The 20,219-nt window shown below is 37.9% G+C and overlaps 1 protein-coding gene across 1 annotated transcript in view; it reads left to right on the forward strand.

The window, feature by feature from the left end:
- The first annotated feature begins 1,214 nt into the window (after positions 1-1,214).
- LOC116486307 (vasoactive intestinal polypeptide receptor 1-like) overlaps positions 1,215-20,219 on the forward strand; it is a 29,887-nt gene continuing 10,882 nt past the window's right edge. The window contains exons 1-5 of the mRNA XM_032182427.1: positions 1,215-1,264; positions 10,895-10,994; positions 15,669-15,776; positions 16,502-16,611; positions 19,315-19,412. Coding sequence (XP_032038318.1) covers positions 1,220-1,264; positions 10,895-10,994; positions 15,669-15,776; positions 16,502-16,611; positions 19,315-19,412 — 461 coding nt within the window. The 5' untranslated portion in view covers positions 1,215-1,219. The remainder of the gene's footprint in view (positions 1,265-10,894; positions 10,995-15,668; positions 15,777-16,501; positions 16,612-19,314; positions 19,413-20,219) is intronic.

Consider the following 20,219-nt stretch of genomic DNA (forward strand, 5'->3'; position numbering starts at 1 on the left):
GTCTAAGGAGAGGTACATCATAACACAAAACATGTCAGCATTTTAATATAGCAATCCACACATTCCCCATTACAACAGAGACTGATCTGGTCAGGATTAACAGAGTGAAAAGAGAGAAATTAATAGATATCACTGACATGACTTAGTTGCCCAAACACAGATAAGAAGTGTTACTCGAAGTATCCTTGTATATCTGAAATATCTAAATGGAGCTAGCAAAAATGACAAAGGACTTATAGGAGATCTATACAAATATGAAGAAATTTGCAGATATATGCAATTCCAGAAATGGTGTTAGATGCCTCTTTTGGAGTGGCTTAGGAGAACCCTGAATCTCTTCTGACTATACAGAACCCTTATGCTTAACGCCACTGGGAAATAATGAATGATAAATGGGATATGAAATAGCACTTCAATCTCATCAAGAAAAATGCTTCTGCCATGTCCATAATTCTTGCTCTCTTGGGCCCTGAGAATAGCTTGGTTTAATATTTACTGTGGCAAAATCCAGATTTGGTGTCTAGGTTCTATGAACCCTGACATTTAAAAATTGCTATAATTTTTTGCCTTTTTCTTCTTCCCTCACTCCCTCCTACCCCTAAAGAAGCAGACTGTAGGAAAGCCTTTACTCTTTACCCACTGCACCCATAAATAAAGCTAGTTTTGAGACAAACTTATTCAAAAGAGACAGAAAGACCTTGCAAAGGAAATCCCCTTGCAAATGAAATCCCTTGTCACTGCTTGAAATTCCCACCTGAGAGAAGGGAGACTAAACTCCCTCTTGCAGAGGACCCAGGAAATGCCACCCTGGCAGACCCACTGGAAACGCTGCTCCTTTGAAAAACCTGTTGCCACCGGCTGCAAGCACAGGCTGATGACAAACAGAAGAAGAGGTGAATTCAGCATCTCTTCTCGAACGGGGAGCATCTGCCTCCAAATACACCCTCAAAGACCAGCTGGTGTTCCAGCCCCCTACAGTTTTGCATGCCAGGTTCACGGAGGTGGGTCCAAAATCCCAGGGGAATCTCAAGCCTGGCCCTGCAGGGCAGGAAGGTGCGGGAGGAAAAGTTGCAATTGTCGGGATCCCCAGGAGGGACCCGGGGATCGGGGAAAGGAGGTGCAAGGAGCTCCGGGGCGGGTCTTGGGCAGGTGGGGGCGGGCTGAGCATCGGCTTTTGGTAGCCTCACAGGAGGCAGAGGGAGCGGGGAGGACCCGGAGGATGCTGCAGAGGATGCGAAGTTTGTGCTGGCTGCTGCTCCCCCTGGTGAGTGTCCGGCGGGAAGGGGTCCCCTGGGCACCTCTGCCTTGCTCTGGGTGCCGGGGATGGTCCGGGGAAACCGCACATCAGGCTGCCCACACAGCTGGCCACAGCTGGATGGCTCTGCCACTGCCCTGCAGGGTCCCGGGGAGGGTCGTCCACAGAGGCAGGGTAACTTTTGTCAGAAGAGGGAGCAGGCTGAAGGAAGGGAAAAAATGAAAAGAAAAAAAAATAAAAAGAGGGCGGGGGGAAGGAAATAAAAATAGAAAACGTATTCCAGAGTTACAGATTTAACCCAGCTCTTTTCTTTAATTTTTCCAACCCTATGATGCTATTAATAAATCTCTTTCAGTTTCCATTCATTAGAACTGCAGTTTCCAGAGGACAGAAAAGCATCCCTAGATCAGAGTAGCTGTAGCATATCTTTAGAGGGACAGGAGGGGATAGCTTGCTTCTTGTCTTGTCCTGAGGAAGGTAACTTTGCTGAAGAGAGAGGCTAACTAGAAAGGAATACTTCCTCCTGATGGATTTGGGACATTTACTTCTCTGAGAGGGCACTGATGTTTTTAGTGCTGAAGGCAGCTGCTTATAATGTCACCAAGCAGGAGCCTGAACCATCTTGTGTCTGCTGTGCACTGGAGGCAGCAGGTGAGACTGTAATGTTAAACATCAGGGAAGATGTATAGGCACAGAGATGCAATTCAAACATGTATATCTCTCCTGTGCCCAATGCCAACTGCTGGTTTTGCCTGCACTGATTAGCAAAAGCAGGTGTAGGTGTAAGTACATCCATATCTCCTCTTTCTCCTACATCTTTAGCCTCAAAGAATTGTTTGGGAACCTTCCTGGGTGTGATTCCTGGGGACTCATTAATTCTAACTTTAGCCATTTCACAGTTGAATGTTTAGTGTAGACTAGGATTCAGACTCCCTCTGTACTCAATGTGGAGACAGTCGCCTTCCCTGGAAGGATTTCCTCTTGTCCTGAGAAAGATAGATGGGGCAAATATTCCTATAAAGCCTATTCTCTCCCATTGATAATAACAGCAGTCTAAAGGGTTACAGACCGGACTTGACCCTTCTCTTTAATAAGGTGAAAAACAGGAGGCAAATTCTCACACCAGCACCAGATGTGAATCTTTTGGAACACTGGATTTTCATTGTGTCTAAACAGCTTTATTTACATGTGTTAAGATATAGAATCTTGCTACACAAATCTTGTTACATACAGTTTTTATTCAGGGCAAACTAGTCAGCCTGCAGTGTTACACTTCTACAGGTAGAGTGACTTTGGCATTTGGACTAGCCCTTTTACACATATCAGATGCATAGCTTATTCTTGCAGATGTCTGCAGAGTGGAGCTAACCTGGAATGATGTATCATGCACATCTGTGGGCTGCCACACATTTTAACATTTTAGCATAGTGCAGCAGTCTGTGCCCATAATAAATTTCTTATCAGATGGGATGAGAGCAGAGGAATTCCTGTTTGAAAACTGCATGCTCCAAGTAGCTTTTGGCATCAAACTATTGCTTACATATGAACACCAACTGCATTTCTGGTAAGTGTCTGTGATCTAAATCTCAGTGTTTTTCATGTCTCAGACTTGGTCTGCTGGGAAGGTTTGGACTCTAAGTCAGACAGCCAGGAAAAGCCAGAGACCCACTGGATGTTTTGTGTAAATGGTATTTTCACATGTCAAAGGGTCATATCAGAGAAAAAAAAAAAATCCAGTGCAGATTCTCCAAATATTTCTTCATTCAGATATGAAAATAAACCAGAAAGATAATCCTGAAATAATCCTGAAAACTTCCTCTATGAAACTAGGTACTTCTACCTCCTGTCAGCTCCCCGGAGAGCTGTATGATGCAGGATGTACTTTCTGCATTGGAGAATAGAGTCCTTGGCATTAAAAATTACCATTTGCTTGTAAGTGACAAGCAACTGAGAGCAGTGGGTGCTGAAATGCATAAAAAGGACTTTTCCTGTCTTAAAGAGCTCAGTCTCAGGAAACAGAGGATGGGGAGCTGAAAAGACTCTGTATTTGTCATCCTTCCTGCTGAACTAAAGTGCTTTCATCTCCAAACACTTAAAAGCTTTTCACGTTTCTGGAGAAGGGCTTCCGCCTTGTTTGAAGAATGGAGGTGAGATGGAGCATAGATGGATTATCATATGGATCTACATCCATAGCAAGCAGGCACATGGATTCAAGTCTATAGCAAGGTGCTGAGTTCCCAGTAAAAGAGATTTGGGCTGGCTTAAATTCCTGATACAGCCACTACTCAATCTTCATTTAAGGGATATATGTGCTTCTTCTAGGGATTCAGTGTCTGCATACCTTAGGTTCCCCTCCACAGGCAAGTGGAGGTGTGGAAGGATCCGTCTGCTCAGGCATTTTGTTCTCCTGGAGTGAGTTAATGGAGGGAGACAGGCTCCTGTATAATGAGTCACTGTGTCCTCAAATGGGTGTCTGAGAGAGGTGGGAGGAATCCTCCCCTGGAACTGCCTGTCTGCCTTCATTGATTATTAAGGGAGGCTTGATGGAGGAGTTTAGATTAATCATCTAAAATTATCTGTCTAAAATTAGGAATCTTGTATAAAGTTACTAGTTTAGACTCCTTTAATACTACTAGGAAAGGGTAGGAACACTCCAAGAACAATGGCTATGGCTTTGGTTGAGTGAGCTTGCTGATGGTCTCTGACATTTGTTTCATTTTTCTGGAACTTGGTGACATGAACCCCAGCCTTAGGCAAATATTCTACACATATGGAAAGGGAGAAATTTCACCTTTACATGGGCACTTGAGATAGCAAAAAGAAGTATCCTTGGCTGTTAGGGTGCTTTTATTCTGTAAATATTAGTGGCATTATTAGTTGAGAAATTAAATGCTCTAACAAGTTCATAGAGCTAATGCATTCATTTTAATTTTCTTCAAGATAATATTAATTACATTGGGTTTGTAAACAAAATAAATTTGTATGTCTGAATTGTCACATAGAGAGTTATCTATGAGTAAATACATACACTGATATACACAGATATGTATGTGCAGCTAGTACTGCTCTGTATAAAGCTATGTGGTTAAATACAGTCAGATAAATACAATCCAATACACAGAGGAGCATTCAAACATTACTCCAATTTCTTAAAAACAATCTTGAAAAGATATTCCTCTAAATGACTGTAAGGCAATCAGTATCTCAGCTTTTCTTGTTCCATAGGTAATAGAGTTAGAAAGAGGAAACAAACACTGAAAATGTCCTCTAGGTAGTCATTTTCAGCCAAAAAGACTCCTGGAATAATCTATTTAAACTGGCTGAAGAAAAAGATTAGAAATAGGCCTTTAGCTTTGGGGTTAAAAGCTTTGGGGATCAAGACTGTCAGAACTTTCAAGTTAAGGGCAGGATATTTTATGATAACTAAATACGATGGAGTCATGACACTGCTTTGGTGACCTCATGCTTTACAGTCAGTCAGAATCAGGAGTGGTAAACATGGCTTGGATACGGCAGTAAAAAAAAAAAAAAAAAAAAAAAAAAAAAAGTGGATACTCACTGTTTTTTCCAAGCACATTTAAGCATTGGGCTTTTTTTGCTGTGTAAGAAATTTTGGCTATTTTTTAATAGTTTCTTCCAGTTTTCTGACAGAATAGAATACTGCCTATATTGTATTATAATACTGTCTAATTGCTTATAGGTCACAATGAATAGGAATGTCCTTACTTCAGTGATTGTGAATGTAGTTAAACTGACATGGCTTAAACATGACAGGAGCTTATGAAGCTCAAGGTTTGTCTTAGTTCCTTTCAAATGGGAAAATTGTCCCTGACTTGGATGACTTATGGTTCCTAATTTTAAAACTTTCTAATTAGTATTTGGATTTTTGAGAAAGAAGTGAAACAGGTGGACAAGGACAAGTGTTATGGAAGATTTTCATAAGATATATTCAACAGATAAAGTTCATGAAAATGGCTGGGGATTTGTTGGACTTCTTCAGTGAACAGACATGTATTCAGATTTTTTTATGTAGAACATAAAAAATGTTCAACATTTTCATGTTGAACACATCACTTTGATGTGTTCATCAACATTTCAATTTAAAAAAAAAAAAAAAAAAAGCATGTGCTTCAGAGCATTTTCTTCTTTGGACTGTGTCTTTGGTAAAACCAGCCAGCTTAGAGAAATGAATGAACACACCACTGCACAGTTAAAAAAGGTCAGGGAATGCATGATTTTCACATGTCTTTGCTGTGCTCTTCTGTATTTCAAAATAGCAAGTGAGTTTTAATCCTCCCAGATGAGAGTCTATATGACATGAGTGGCAGACAACTCTTGTTTGAATATGGAGAAGAAACTATTTGGGCATCAAAGTCGTAACAGAAAAAGCTGAACAGGAAAAGCCCATACATGGAGAGCAGGGAGTACAGAGATGACTTCAGAGGAGATGAGATCTGAGAGATGAATTCAAACTGTGGAGACAGAGGGAAAAAAAAAAAAAGTTATGAATATTATGAATATTCTTAGTAAATGATTTATGCACTAGATGCAGAACTTGTTAGTGTGGGTTTAGGCTTCCACTGCATTGGAAACTTAACCAGATCACTGGAAATACACTTCAAGTTCTTGAAATGTTCCTATCTTTCCAATTCTTCATTCAGCTACTTCTTCCATTTTTATTACTTTTCAAAACGACTAAGAGTTACCAATTCATTCCTGTTTTTTTGATCCCACTGAATTTCTTTTTCAAAAGTATATTAGATGTCCAACTCTGAAGCACTTCCCTTGTTTTCAGAGAGCATAGAAAACGTCCCTTCTTTTTCCCAAGTGTGCTAATAGACTTTTTAATGAGTGAAGATCTGTCCTTTATGTGATGTCTAAATTACAGTTTTTCTATCACAACAGTCTGAGGGCACCATCCCTTTACAGGCTCTCACAAACAATTGCTTTTAACTAATCTGCACTAAGTATGGCATTAGGATGTTGCTAAAAATACTTACTTCCCTGAGCTTGCTAAATCTGGCCTTGTCCACCACAAGAAAATTAAAGCCTGAAGTGTCATTAGCTTGAATTTTCTGTTTGGGCAAACAAACGAAAATACAGAGGAAATACAAAACAAGGTTATGCTTCTTACTATCAGTAAGTGTATGGCTCAAGGTTTCAATGCAGTATCCTTATGGATGTTAAGAAAATTAAGTTCAAAAGTAAGTACAAATCTAACATCTGGCTCTATAAACTGTCTCAGGGTTTTAGCATGCCCGCTTCTGTCATATACAATTTTTTAATGTTCACTTATGATTGCTTTTTTCCAGGCAATATTGTTTCAGTTGTTAAGACTTAGATTTAAGACACCACTGTGAATTTTGGTTGGTCACTAAAGTTTGAGACTGCAAAAAGGTTTCAGTGTAGCTCAGCAATGCAAAGCCTCATTCCTTGAGTGCTGTCCACAATACTGCATGAAACACCTAAGGTTTCTGTTTAATTCTCAGGGTGAAGGCACCCTATAATGTGATTTTCAGTAAGGTCAATGCCATGTTACTGCCTTGCCAGTAGTAAATGTTGATCCAAGAAGCAGCATTTTGAATTAGCCTCTGAATTATGACCACAGCAGTGAAGACTGTGTCAGATTGGGCACCCTTACTTTGGTTCCTAAATTACCCCTTTCTAAGGTGAACTAGAGCTGCTCTTTTCCTACAGGAGCTCAGTGATTACATCAGATGCCTCCCACATTGCCATACTGTGTCCCCGACCTGGTGAAGCAAGTTAGAGCAACAACAGGCACTTTTCTCTCAAGGCACTGTGAGAATAATAAGAAAAAATAAGCAAATAAGTAAATAAGAAAAATAAGTAAACCTTAGCCAACGAATCACAAATAATGTTCTGCCCAGAAGGCTTTCCTTTAACTGTAAAATGGCTTAATGGTTGTCTTTTTCTTAAAGCCAGAGGAAAACCAACAAATTGAAGCATCATCACTGTTCTAAATTTCTTGTATATGTGTCATTTTTTCCTTATTTATTTATTTGTTTTACTGTGGGATTACTTCCAATAAGCTACAATATTGTCTGTTAACAAAACCAGCCTCATTTTTGATTCTTACAGTGTAGGCTGTAGGTTGCCTCTGTAATTACACTTGATCTTGATTTTCTAACTGTCAGAAATATTTAATCTATTCTCTGGCCTATAACAAAAGTTCTGGTTTCTAATGGCTACAGTCACTGGCACACCAAATCCAGTACCCCAAAATCAAATCAAATTTATATATACTTATTAACTGCTAAGCTATCAACAGTAGTGGCATTGTGTACAGTCTCATTATTGGTGAGTATCAGCAACAGTTGTTATAGAGAAAATCCTAAAATCATGTTTTCTGATGATTAATCGTTGCTGTTGGAGGCAGAGGGCTGGACTACATGGACAAGGGATCTGATCTGTTATGGCAGTTCTTCTATCTTGTGGAAAATCAACGCACACCTTCCCTGTGGGTAGAGTATGGGCTTCCCAGCCAATGCAAATGAATTGCCCTCTACTGGTTTCAGTGCAGTTCTGGGTTATAGTGACTGATAATCTGGTTCAACAGGTGTGGATTTATCAAAGGAGGGAAAAGGCACACATACTGCCTCTTTGACAATGCATCTAGCAGGGTACAGTTGCTTAGTCCCTCATATGTGTTACACCTGCAACTGCTGCATGCATTGCTTAAGTTGGCCTTTGGAAAAAGATATCACTTCCTCTTTTGAAACCTTTCATTATGAATTATGTGTCTGCTATTCATTCCTGGCACCTCTGGCATGAAGAGGAACCTTAAGTTAACCCATGTATCCCAAATGCTTTTCCTCAAAGGCATTTCAAATCTATTTTAATGGTTTTGAATTCATTTTGGGCTCTGACTGGTCAGTGCTTTCAAGCATTTTGCCAAAGAACTCAAAATAAATGGTAATTGTATAAATCATGTTGAGTTGTTGTGACTTTTAAACACCAAGCCTAAGAATATTCCATATACAAAGTTTCTCATCAACATCAACAGAGTCCAGGAATTCTAGAAAACAAAACAAACAAAAAAAGACTTGGTTCCTGTCCAGCTGAATCCAGCCTTATAAGTAGAAATAACGAGGGACTTTTTGTTAACAATCATTTTGCTACTACTACTCAAATTATTTGCTTGTTGTGTAGGAAAACCAAAACCAAAATTTTAAAAGATAAGCAATAAATGTGGCTCACACTAAAGCCTCAAAAATTACATTTCAGAGTAGAGTTACTACAGATGAACAGCACGAGATATTTTAAGAATCCTTCATGCTGGTTTATAAACTGTATTTAAAATTGCCCACTGGAGAGATAAAATGCATGAAAAAAAATCCATGTCTTAATTTTCTTTTCATGCAGTGTCCTTAATCCTCTTTCTGTTCTAATATTAGGATGTATGAACCATGTCTAGGGCTTCATAATTAAATGCATTTTGTCCATGCTACTTTAAAATGCAAATACAGGTAAAAATTTTGAAGTTTTTGAAGGTAAAGGCTTTTTTTGTTTGTTTGTTTGTTTTTTGTTTTTTGTCCCCCACCCCACACCCCCTGGCAGATATTATTATAAAAATGTAATAGTCTACAAAACTTCCAGTCACTTTCAGTTGATGCTAAAAGAAGTCCTGGCTGCACTGCTCACTAAACATTCTGAAGGCCAATAAATCAACTTCCAGTGACTGAAAAGGCAATATAGCAGTGATGTTTTCATCTGCACTGTGTTTTCAAAGTCATTAGAGGTTTAGAATGGCCTACAGTCTCCCTCAGAAATATCTCAGAAAGCCTTCAATCCATCACCACAATTAAAATCACTATCCCCAGAGCCTCTGGCTTTGCTTTGAATAGTATATCTTGCAAAGGAGCAAACCCTCTGCTCTCTTCCATGTAAGACTCCATGTCTTGAAAATCCCACTATAGCCAGAGGAGGCTTTGGTGCTCTATTCAGTGGTCTGAACATAGTTTAGTTACTTTCTAGACTCTCTTAGCTCTAATGACTGAGGGGGTTAATTCTGTTGCTTAAATATGTGTGTGTGGAACTATTTAAAACAACCCATAGAGTTTGAAACTTTGTCATGGGGCTGGCAAAATTAATATCAAACCTACACAAGAGGTCTGGGATACCCTATATGAACACAAATGTCATTAACCATCCCAGGGTGAGTGAAACATCCTTTAAATTTCTATTGACTGCAAAAGAAACTCAGATAACAAGGTCTCATGTAGACACTGACATTGTAGATAATTTCTCAGAATTTAATTGTCCCTAAAGAAGCACCTGCTATCATTTTCAGAATGTTGAGGCTGTTAAGAATATCTTCACAATGGCAACAAATATGACTGAAGGATCCTGAAACTTTCCAGAGTGTGAGATGGAGGTCAAGTAAAATACATGACAATACCTCAATGACATTAATTATTTGTATTTAAGAAGCTGTATCTAGACCCTAGTAAACAATGCTGTTGATGTTTAGAAGTCCATTTAACTGGTTAAATGTAGTTATCTTCATCTGAGAAATAAAAATAATTCTATAAGATCCAAAAGTGAATCATGCATATATTTTTTTTTAAATTCTTCCTTTGGTGAAATGGAAACAATGTCTCTGCGTACCAACTCTTCATCCTCAGAAAGTAAAGTGATAAAGTTATGTAATCACTTAGAATGAACTTTGATCATGGCTACAATTTTCTTAATTTCTCTAAATTCTTGGACTTTAATATTGTTTATTTAAGTCTGAATGGACAGACATCTTCTGCTCCTTCCTATGGCTTCTTTCTTTTCTTCCTTTTTAATTATACCAACTGCATTCAGAAGGTAAGAGCTTAGGCCATGTCTGTCAGTAGAGTGATTTGTATAGCACTGTCATCCCAAAGTCTTGGAGAAAATGGGGAACCAATTCTGCCAGTCTCAACATCAAAGAAAAGTGGGTACCTGCTCCTGAAGAATAAAAAAGACACTGCCATGTTTTGAGCTAACTCCTCCAATAATATATCCCAAGACTCAAAACTCCCAATAACTCAAAAATAACTCCCAAGAGTTATTAGGAATCTTTTTCGAAGACATTGTTCTGAACAATCAAAATAATTAACTAAGAAATTATCTATTTATGTTTAAAGAAAATTACTTATTTTTGATTTATGGAGAAGAAATATGCATATGGTCAGAAGGTATGTATGTTTGGGGAACCCTGATTCCAATAGCCCATGATCTTATTATCCGGTATTGGTCATTTGACAAAGAGGTGGAAATCCAAAGATTGTGAAATTCCAAAGACTGCAAAATCCACTTAAGTTTTGTGAAAATTATAGGCATAAAAAGGAGTTGGTAAAAAAAATAAAATAATCCATCTTAGAAAAAAGGTGCTACATGAGCTCTACTCATATGATAGACAGAAAAAAAAAAAAAAACAAACAACAACAACAAAAAAAAACAAAACCAAATGTATATGCATATGCACACATGTATATAAATTGATACATGTACAAGATCACAGCCTCCTTTTCCCTTTGTCTATCTTTCTGCTATTTACATTTCCTATTTGAAAAAAAAAAAAAAAAAAAAGGCTCTGTTCACTTTGGTAATCACAGAACTTCTTGGTTATGTTTTCTTTGTCTCACTGAGGTCGCGGGAATCCATCCAGAATGCAAGATATTCCAGCAAGTCATGAAAGAGGAGGCACTCTGCCTAGAAAAGAATGAATCTGTTTCATCAGATTTTAAAGGTAACGGTCTTGATTGACAAGTTCTGATATTAGTATCTCTTGTATCACTTCAGGTGTGTGATGTGAAGATACCAGTTACTGAATCAAAATTTGATTCCACAACCCTATTTTATTGGGCTTGAAGTGCTTCTCCTTCTATTGGATGCAGCTTTACCTCATCTGATTTTAGATGTCTGTAAATGCTCAATGTCTAAGTCAGGATGTGTCTTCTTAGATTCCCTTAAAGTAAATGGAGAAAGGTGGGTGTCCTTAGAAAAATTTTCATTGCCTTTGCCTTAGATGCTTACTTTAGGATGAGATGAATCATTCTCTGAAATCACATTTCTCTTTACTAACTATGGAATGAGGCTAAGATGATTAGTTCAGACTCTGAAAACTTTAAATGTCTAGTTCAGGCAAGAAAATCATATTTGAATATATTTTTTAAGTCATTAAAGTATTTTATATGTACTTATATCCAAAACACCAAAGAAGCTTCCACAGAATACAGGAAAAAAAAAATGCAGAAATTTTATTATGTTGAAAATCATTCCAATTTGGTGAAAAAGTTATTTTCCAGAAGAAATGAGAAGAAAAAAAATAATCCTAACTTCTTCAAAATATATCATTTCTACATATTTGGAGTTTTTCTGTTTGTTTGCTTTAAATTGCTTATTGTAATAGTGTTTTGAAATCTATTATATGTCCAAATATAAATTTTGTAAGTTAAAATGAACATTTCAGCATTTCTGTAACATATTTTTAAAATGCTGTAGAAGGGAATCTCTTTACTGTGGTTCCAGCATTCTAGAGGCCTGCTTTTAATTGGTTCAAATTAAAATATCAAATGTCCAAACTCTTTCAAAAACTCAATCCCATTTTTTATGGTCAACTTTAGTTAAAAAAAGATTGAAATTGCCTTTCAGTTATCATAAATTATCAGATGGACATTTTCTAGAGATGAATTATGAGACAAAGGTGCTTCATGCACTTGGTATGAATGGAAGTATTACAACCACCTGGAAACCTGCCTTTAGAAGCCTACAGAAGTTTATAGACTAAATCTCAGGATATGTCCTTTATTTTATGTATTTTTCTGACGCCTGTCCAGTCACTCTGGTATCTGGCATTGTTCTTGTCTGTTCTATTTCAGTGTTATTTTTTCCTCACCCCTCCACCTTCTTTAATCAACTCCAAAATACCTCCTGGATACATTTTACACTTGGAACACCCACTAACACTCCGCAAAAATTCTGGCAACAATCAAGCTTTGTCCATCATGATTTATTACAAGCATTTTGTCTTTGAAAAGTACAGTATGACATTCCAGATATTTTTCTCTTTACCAGGAAAACGATTATGTGATTTTGGAATCCTCTTTGTAGCAAAGGCCATGCAAATAAATAAATAAATAAAATCCTGAAACTTCTGTTAAACTATTTAAAAATCTTGAACCTTGTCAACTGTGATTTTCTCAATGATCCCCTTTCCACCTTTTGTTCTATACAGGGGGAAAGAGTTTAATGAAAATCTGTTCTGGTATTTGCAGCCTTTCTCAGTATATTCAAAAATGAAACATTAGATCTGGAAAAACAATTCATCTAGGGTTTTTTAAAAACCCTAGGTTATGTTATCTAGGGTGTTCTAAAACTTGTCTCAGATTGATAAGAGTCTCTGGATGTTTTTCAGTTTTCAGGAATTGCATATGAGACAAAATTAAAGACCACAATTTGTACAGTTGCTTCCCAGCACTCTCAGAGAATCAGAGGCAGAATTATTTTGTGTTGCAGAGTTTTAATCTAAAGTCATTAGTCATTATCCTCACTATATGGAGTGGTGTCTAATGAGTGTCCTTAGTGGAGTCAAGGGTGCAATTCCTCACTTCTTGAAGTTCATGTGTAAAATAGGTCAATTGAATCAAGCTCAAAAAATGCTTATTTTTCTCCTTTGAAAACAAAACAAAACAAAATAAAACACAGCAACAACAACAACAACAAATTAAAGAGTTTTGGGTGTCTGAAGCAGACTTAAATGTCTATGATATCAACATTACTTCATAGGATTCCTACTGCACTTGTCTTTATGGAGTCTCAGATGATTTAGCCATTTGTTAGTGTCTTGAAAACCTCAGCATGTGAAATGTTCTTGCTGACTTTGCACTCAGTGCTTTCTCAATCAACTATAGAAGTTATTGGAAATGAAGTCCACCCACTCTGGAAGATAAAACATCCAGGTCCCCCTCCCAGATAAGTTCACCTAATTCTGTTATTTATCCCCACATTTTCAAACAGGTTAAATTTTTAGACTCAGTTCCTTAGAAGTCTTTTAGTGCTTCTTAGAGGAACTCTTTAAGTCTCTTAAAATGTGTGGGGTTCCAAGTCTATGTGGACCTCCCATTACTTAACTATTCATTTGAAAATTAGCAGCCTAGTTTAGTCTATAATCATCAGAGAGACCTAGGTACATGCACTGAGTGATTCATCCTGTCCTCAAAAAGGAGACACCGATATATGGAATGAATCACTAGAAGTCCCTGTCTCTTTCTGCTGATTACAGGGGGAACATAGCTAAGTTTAGCTAACATATTTCAGACAATTAAAATTAGAGATAATGAATCAGTCTATTTTCCCATCTGGCAAATTGGGGATACCAGGAATTTCATCCTTCTGAAGGTGATGTGAGGATAATCCTGTGGAAGATTCTTAGGACTATTCTTTCAGAAGCCAGAGAGTAACTTTGCTTGGCTACAGGCAAGTAATATTGCTTCCACATTTCAGCTCTTGACAATTTTAGATTTGCCTTGTCATCAGTCACAGAGGAAACAGAAAAGAATCGGTGAAGGAAAATAACACCTCCCAAATGAAACTCATGCACTGTTTTATATCTGCCTTATGACTACCTAGAGATTAGTTTCTGTTACAGCATGGTGCTTTTTTATTGGTTCAGGCACCTTTACATGCTGATAATTTTTCTGTGCTTCACCCACACCTGCCTGACAACTGACACAGCATGACTGCAGCTTGAGTGTCAATGTGATGCATCAGTGACAAAGGTGTGATTGACTATAACTTCTGAAAACACTTTTTATTGGATGCATAGTTAATTAACTGCCCTGTATCTTCAGCAAACAACCTCTGGTTTAAGGAACCTCATAACTGCCAACCAGCCAGATCCGTTCCCAATTATGATTATTTCAGAAGATGCTGGGAGAATTTCTTCTGCTTCAGGATGAATCTAATCCCTGAAGTCACTGCCAAATTTTGTTAATTGACTAAGACAAGGATTTCAACCCCTATATATATATATATATCCATATATATATATATATTTTTTATTTAAGTCAAATGAAACTGATAGACTTTAAGCATGAAGTCAGGAAGCTGAGTTTTTAAGTTGGATGATTTTCATCTGACTGAAAGCATTAATAAAAAAAATCTCAAGAGCTTATAATTATTCCATATATTCATTTTGTTGACTTTTGACAATAAAAAGAGCTGCAGCTGATTTGACTTTCAGAGTGTGTCTGCTTGAATTTAATGTATTTTCTCTCAAAAGATAAAGTAGAAGTGTGTATGTGAGGGATGATACACTCAAGGAGTAGAAGAAAGCAACACAGTTCTTCATTTGTAGAGCTTCATGGTCTGTTGTGACTCTTCTTCATGTACATGAATTAGTGGGAAAGCCATAGACAATCTCATTATGGAAGATCAGCTGTGTGATGTTCTGTGTGTATTCCTTTATTTAGATTTCTTTAGAGTTGGACTCAAAGAGTTATAGTAAATGGGATCACATCAGGCCAGTGGCCTGATGATACAGGACTTGAAGGTTTATTAAGTAAGTTTGAAGATGACACTAAACAGGGAGGAGCTGTTGACTCTCTCAAGGGTAGTGAGGCCTGGAAGAGAGACCTAGACAAATTAGAGGGCTGGGCAATCACAAACAATATGAATTTTAACAAGAACAAGTGTCAGATTCTGCCCCTGGGAAAAAGGGCAGCCCTAGATGTATGTACAAACTGGGGGGTCAAAAGGATGGAGTACAGCCCTACAGAATAGGATCTGGGGGTTCTGGTTGAAGACAAGTTGAATATGAGTCAACAATCTGTTCTGGCAGCCAAAAGGGCCAACTGTATCCTAGGGTGCATCAAGCATTGCTAGCCAGTTAAAGGAAATGATTGTCCCACTCTGCTCTGGTGCAGCCTCACCTCAACTGCTGTGTGCAATTTAGGACACCTCAACATAAGAAGGACAGAAAAGAGAACATACAAAGGAAGACCACGAAGGTGGTGAAGGATCTAGAGGGGAAAACATTAAGAGGAGTGGCTGAAGTCCCTTGGTTTGTTCAGTCTAGAGCAGAGCAGGCTGAGGGGAAGCCTCATGGCAGCCTGCAGCTCCCTCACAAGGGGACTGGAGGGGCAGGCGCTGAGCTCTGCTCTCTGCGGACAGCCACAGGACCTGAGGAAACGACATGGAGCTGGGATAGTGGAGGGTCAGGGTGGGTATTGGGAAAAGGTTCTTCACCAAGAGGGTGGTTGGGCACTGGAAAAGGCTGCCCAGGGATTTAGTCAAGGCACCAGTTTGGCTGTGTGGAGACAGAAATTGGACTAGATGATCCTGGTGGGTCCTTCCCATCTCAGGATATTCTGTGGTTCTATGATTCTTTTTTTTTTTTTTTTTTTTTTTTTTTTCTTTCCAGGGTGCACCAGAGATTGGGATGGTCTAAGCTGTTGGCCCAGAACTGCTTTTGGGGAAATGGTTAAAATTCCCTGTCCGAGATTTTTTGAAGAAATCACCAATATCCATGGCAAGACATTTTTCCTATTCTTCTGATCCTTAGATATTTAGAAAAAAAAAAATCTAATAGTTCAAGATCAAGTAACTTGCATATTTACATGATTCACAAAGCTATCTTATGTGACCTGACACAGAGTAACTATGTAGATAAGCATATACATCTTGGCTTATGGTGAATACTTGACAATTTTTGGTGTAGTGTTATGCTGTACTGAATCGTCTAACTTCCTTTGTTGTCTAAAATATATAGGTAATTGCACTAGGTTGCTGAGGTTATAATGGAGTATATTATAGAATCACTGACTTATGAAGTCATGAATAATTGATGTTAGAAAGGACTTCTTGAGGTCCTCTAGTCTAATCTTCCAGTCAGAGCAGGACCAAATTCAAAAAATCAAATCTAACTTCAAAGCTAAGTCAGGTGGCTGAGGATTTTGTCCCTAACAGATTATGTTGTAAGTACAGGATAGATTGCATAATTTGGTTTCCTCTGTGCGAAGATTGAACTTGCAGAAAAAAAGAATGGGAACGTCTGTATTAATGTTTCAAATGATAGGTAAATAATTAACTCTCTGTAGCTAATCTTGCTAAATGTGACTACATGTGCAAGTATCTAACTTATGAATCAAAGTAGGAATATAAATGTTTTTTTCTTGTCAAACAATAAAAACAACAATGACAAACAAAACAAAACAAAACTTGTAATTCATTCTCTGATATATTTCACCCTTAAAGGCTTCCTTCAGAGAAACTGTACACAGGAGGCACATTGGTCAGAACCATTCCCACCATACGCTGTTGCCTGTGGATTCGATGAAGGTTCTAGTAAAGGGCCTGAGGATCAGGTGAGTTTTTATTTCCTGCTTGTGGACATCTCCAGAGCACATTCTCCTGAGTATACTGAATAGATGGATGTTCCCACATACCTGAGCCCCACCAGAATTCACTAACTGCCCTTCTTCAATGTTAAACTCAAATCTTCAAGTATATTTACCAACTGTTTAACAAATAAGGCTTAGTGCAAAGCAAAGGAGTAGCAGGTAGGAGGGCCACTTTCCTCTCAATTTTTCCTCCTATTTTTACTCAATAGATTCACGGTTAGGTCGTCTATCCTGCTTAACAAAGACTTTGTTTATCTGAGATAGAGGATTTGAATCTACACTATCTTCCAAGGTAACCTTACCAACCTGTCTATAGGGAATTTTTCAGGGAACTCTGTTTTTGATTTTTTTTTTTGATTTTTTTTTTCCAGGTCTTCTTTGAATCAGAGAATAAAAGAGTCCATAATTTCATAGCATGGTTATCAATGTATACGTTCAGTAGGGAACTCTTGGATACCACTAGGTAGTTCCACACTTCATTTTAGGTACTCAAGAGCAAGAAATGACGCCCCATTTTTCTTGTCTTGAGAGCAACATTTGGTGCTTCATATAGACTCCGGCAACACTTTTTCATCCACATCTTCATATGATTTAAATTTCCACATTCTTTATCATTGTGTTTGGCCCCAGGGTAGGAATGACTTGCACTGTGGTGGTTGTTCTTCAACAGATGAGCTTTACTTCATGGCTGAACAATATTTATTCAGAGAGCCATGCTCACTGCTTCTGTCTCATGAATTCTGATCTTTACTAATGAGACATGAGAGAATAGGGGTGTCTCCATCCTCTCATCTCCATTCTGCATTGGGCAAGGTTCATACATCTCACATGAATGCACTAGTGCCTGTATCATCACAGAGTGTCCTCTTCTTATGGTAATTTGATAGAACTGATTGACTCCCTCCAATCTATGAAAGAAAAGACTAACTCATATAATTCCTTGTGAGTGTTCAGAATTGGGACTTCACAGTGGAAAAAGGTTATTGGTCACTGACCAAGACACAAAAAGCTGAAGAGGATTGTCTTCACTAACACTTTGGCTGTTATCTTGAGTAAGTCTTTTGGGTCTCCAGGAGGGGAAAGGTCAAGCACAGAAGTACTAGTTCAAGTATATGAATCTTTAAAAATGTTGACACGATTGGTTTCATATGGCTTCATGAATTTGGAAACACAAGCATATTTGTAATAGGCAATACAAATACAAATTTGTATTATAAAAAGGAATAGAAATCTGGAGCAAAATTCCCCAACTGTAAACTAAAAATATTTGTACAATGGCATGGTTCTCACACACAGAACTAAACTCTCTTAATCTTCAAACCAGAGTGGATTTTTCCAAGAAGCCCCAGGTTTGTACTGAGCAGTAAATCATGCACATGGAGAGTCTATAGTTGGCCTAAGTTGATAAGAGGAAAGGGGCTATATTTATATTTTATCATTAGCAAAGGTTTCACATTCATGCTGTGCCTGTATTTAATTTGTTATCTCAGTCATAACCACAAGGTTTATGAAGGGAAGATAAGATCAATAAGCTCTACTGCATTGTAAACAGAGGGAAGTTGGTGAGAAGAATCCCACTTGCAATCTAAGAGGACTACTTGTTTCATATTTGTATCCTCAGTGAGAACCTCATGTGTCTTTTGCATAGAGTATTATTTTTTCAGATGTGCTATAAAAATAGATAACATATCCAAATACTTCCTTATTCATCTGAAGGATCTATTTTTCAATTTGTACTTTTGTTTTGAAAATATCATATAAAAGATTAGCAGTATTTCAAAAACATAAGGGTGATTCCTAAATTGTCAGGGTTACTGATTTACTTATAGATCTACTTAAAAATGCTAATATATTGTCTCAACCTAGATATGCTGCCTTTTAGATAAATGCAGTTTGGATCAATTAGAGAACAAAGTCTCCACTGCATTTGCAAGGAGGAAATTTGAAACTAAATTCAGAGAATTTAGTTTCTTAGGATTTTGAATAGTTAGGTGAACCTGTAGTGAATCAGAATAAAATGTGCATAGCTAAAGCCAAATAAAATTGTATTTTTTTTTTTTTGAAATAGACTATTTGAATGCAAAGCAAAGAAACAAATAAACTACAAAGAATTTACAGTGTTACAGCTGTAAGGCCAGTGAATGAAATGCTTTTTCACAGAATTTTGCTTTCCTCTCCTGCAAAATGCAAGTTTTATTTATTATTTAACTATAGCTGTTTATGAAAACCAACAATTCTCGAATCAGCAGAAAACATCCTTTGACCTTAATGGAGTACAATCTGGCCCAAGTCTAAAGTTACTGACTCACAAATCACCCATCAGCAGGTTTCAGTGCCCTAGCGTCCATATGTACCTAGAAGAAGAATCATAGTTACATAACAAAGTTAACATCTTCTTGTTAAGCACGCTCAAACTATTTTATGGTCACTATTTCGGATGAGTTGGTGGGCTGTGGAACCTGTCTCATGCATAAGGTTTTGAAGGGTTCAAAGGAAAAACGACATGTTAGTGATGGAGGGAAAACCTGAATCAGATCTTTAGCACCTAAAGCAGCATGGAGGGGATGGGAATGACTGATAAGGGAAACTGTAGCTTAGTGAAATGAGCACACCAGCATGCATGCTGCATAACCACCAGCATTGATCTTTGTTCTCTTTTTCTCATAGAAATCGTATTATTCTGCATTTTGGCGTGTCTACACTGCTGGCTATGCAGCATCAGTGACTTCACTCATTACAGCTCTAATTGTCTTTGCTGCCTTCAGGTAAAAAAGAAAAGTCTCTTTTCAGGATGTCTCAAGACAGCCTTATCCTAATTCCTTCCAAACCTTCTGTGTTTTTGTTTTTTAACTATTTTCAAACCTTTCTCAGGCATTATACTATCAATGGAAATGTGTTCTTTTATTCATGTTGTGGCATTTCCCTGCAGACACTAAAACAATAAAGCTGACTGGACAGTCTGTCTTATTCTCTATGATTGCACCATACAGTAGTAATGCTTCAAGCTGTTATTGCTATTAACATAAGATAACTATTCCTCCAGTACATAGCAGGACATATTCTGCAGAAACTGAGTATGTCTCATGCCCTGAACCTGTAGTCATTCTAAATTGTTCATTCCCTCTGTGAAAGACATAATAAGGAACAATGGAAAGAGGTTTAAAGAAATTAAATGTCATGCTTGATACTGTCGGATATTAGGAAATGGATCCTGGTTTAGACTGGCTGCAATGAACCTGAACAAAAATGTTAAGTCTACTTTCCAGGCAGGAGTGCAGACCACAGAAGCAACTTCCTAGGTGGTGTAAACTGACAGTCTCAAAGGTCATATCTCCTATAGAAGGACCCAGGACCAGGAGGCTGATATGTCCAAACCTTGAAGGAGATTCCTTCATCTCAAGGCCAAACCATGGACAGGACATCCAGGGAAATACAGCCTGGAGTAAGACAACTGCTTCTCTGTTAGTAATCCCACAACAAGCAGCTGACACCTATTCAATCCTCTCTGTTCTCCTCCAGCAAGAAAGGAGCTGGAGAGCCTGTTGCAGTCTTGTTTAACAAAAAAAAAAAAA

This window comes from Aythya fuligula, chromosome 2 (genome assembly GCF_009819795.1).
Source record: "Aythya fuligula isolate bAytFul2 chromosome 2, bAytFul2.pri, whole genome shotgun sequence".
Classification (NCBI taxonomy): domain Eukaryota; kingdom Metazoa; phylum Chordata; class Aves; order Anseriformes; family Anatidae; genus Aythya; species Aythya fuligula.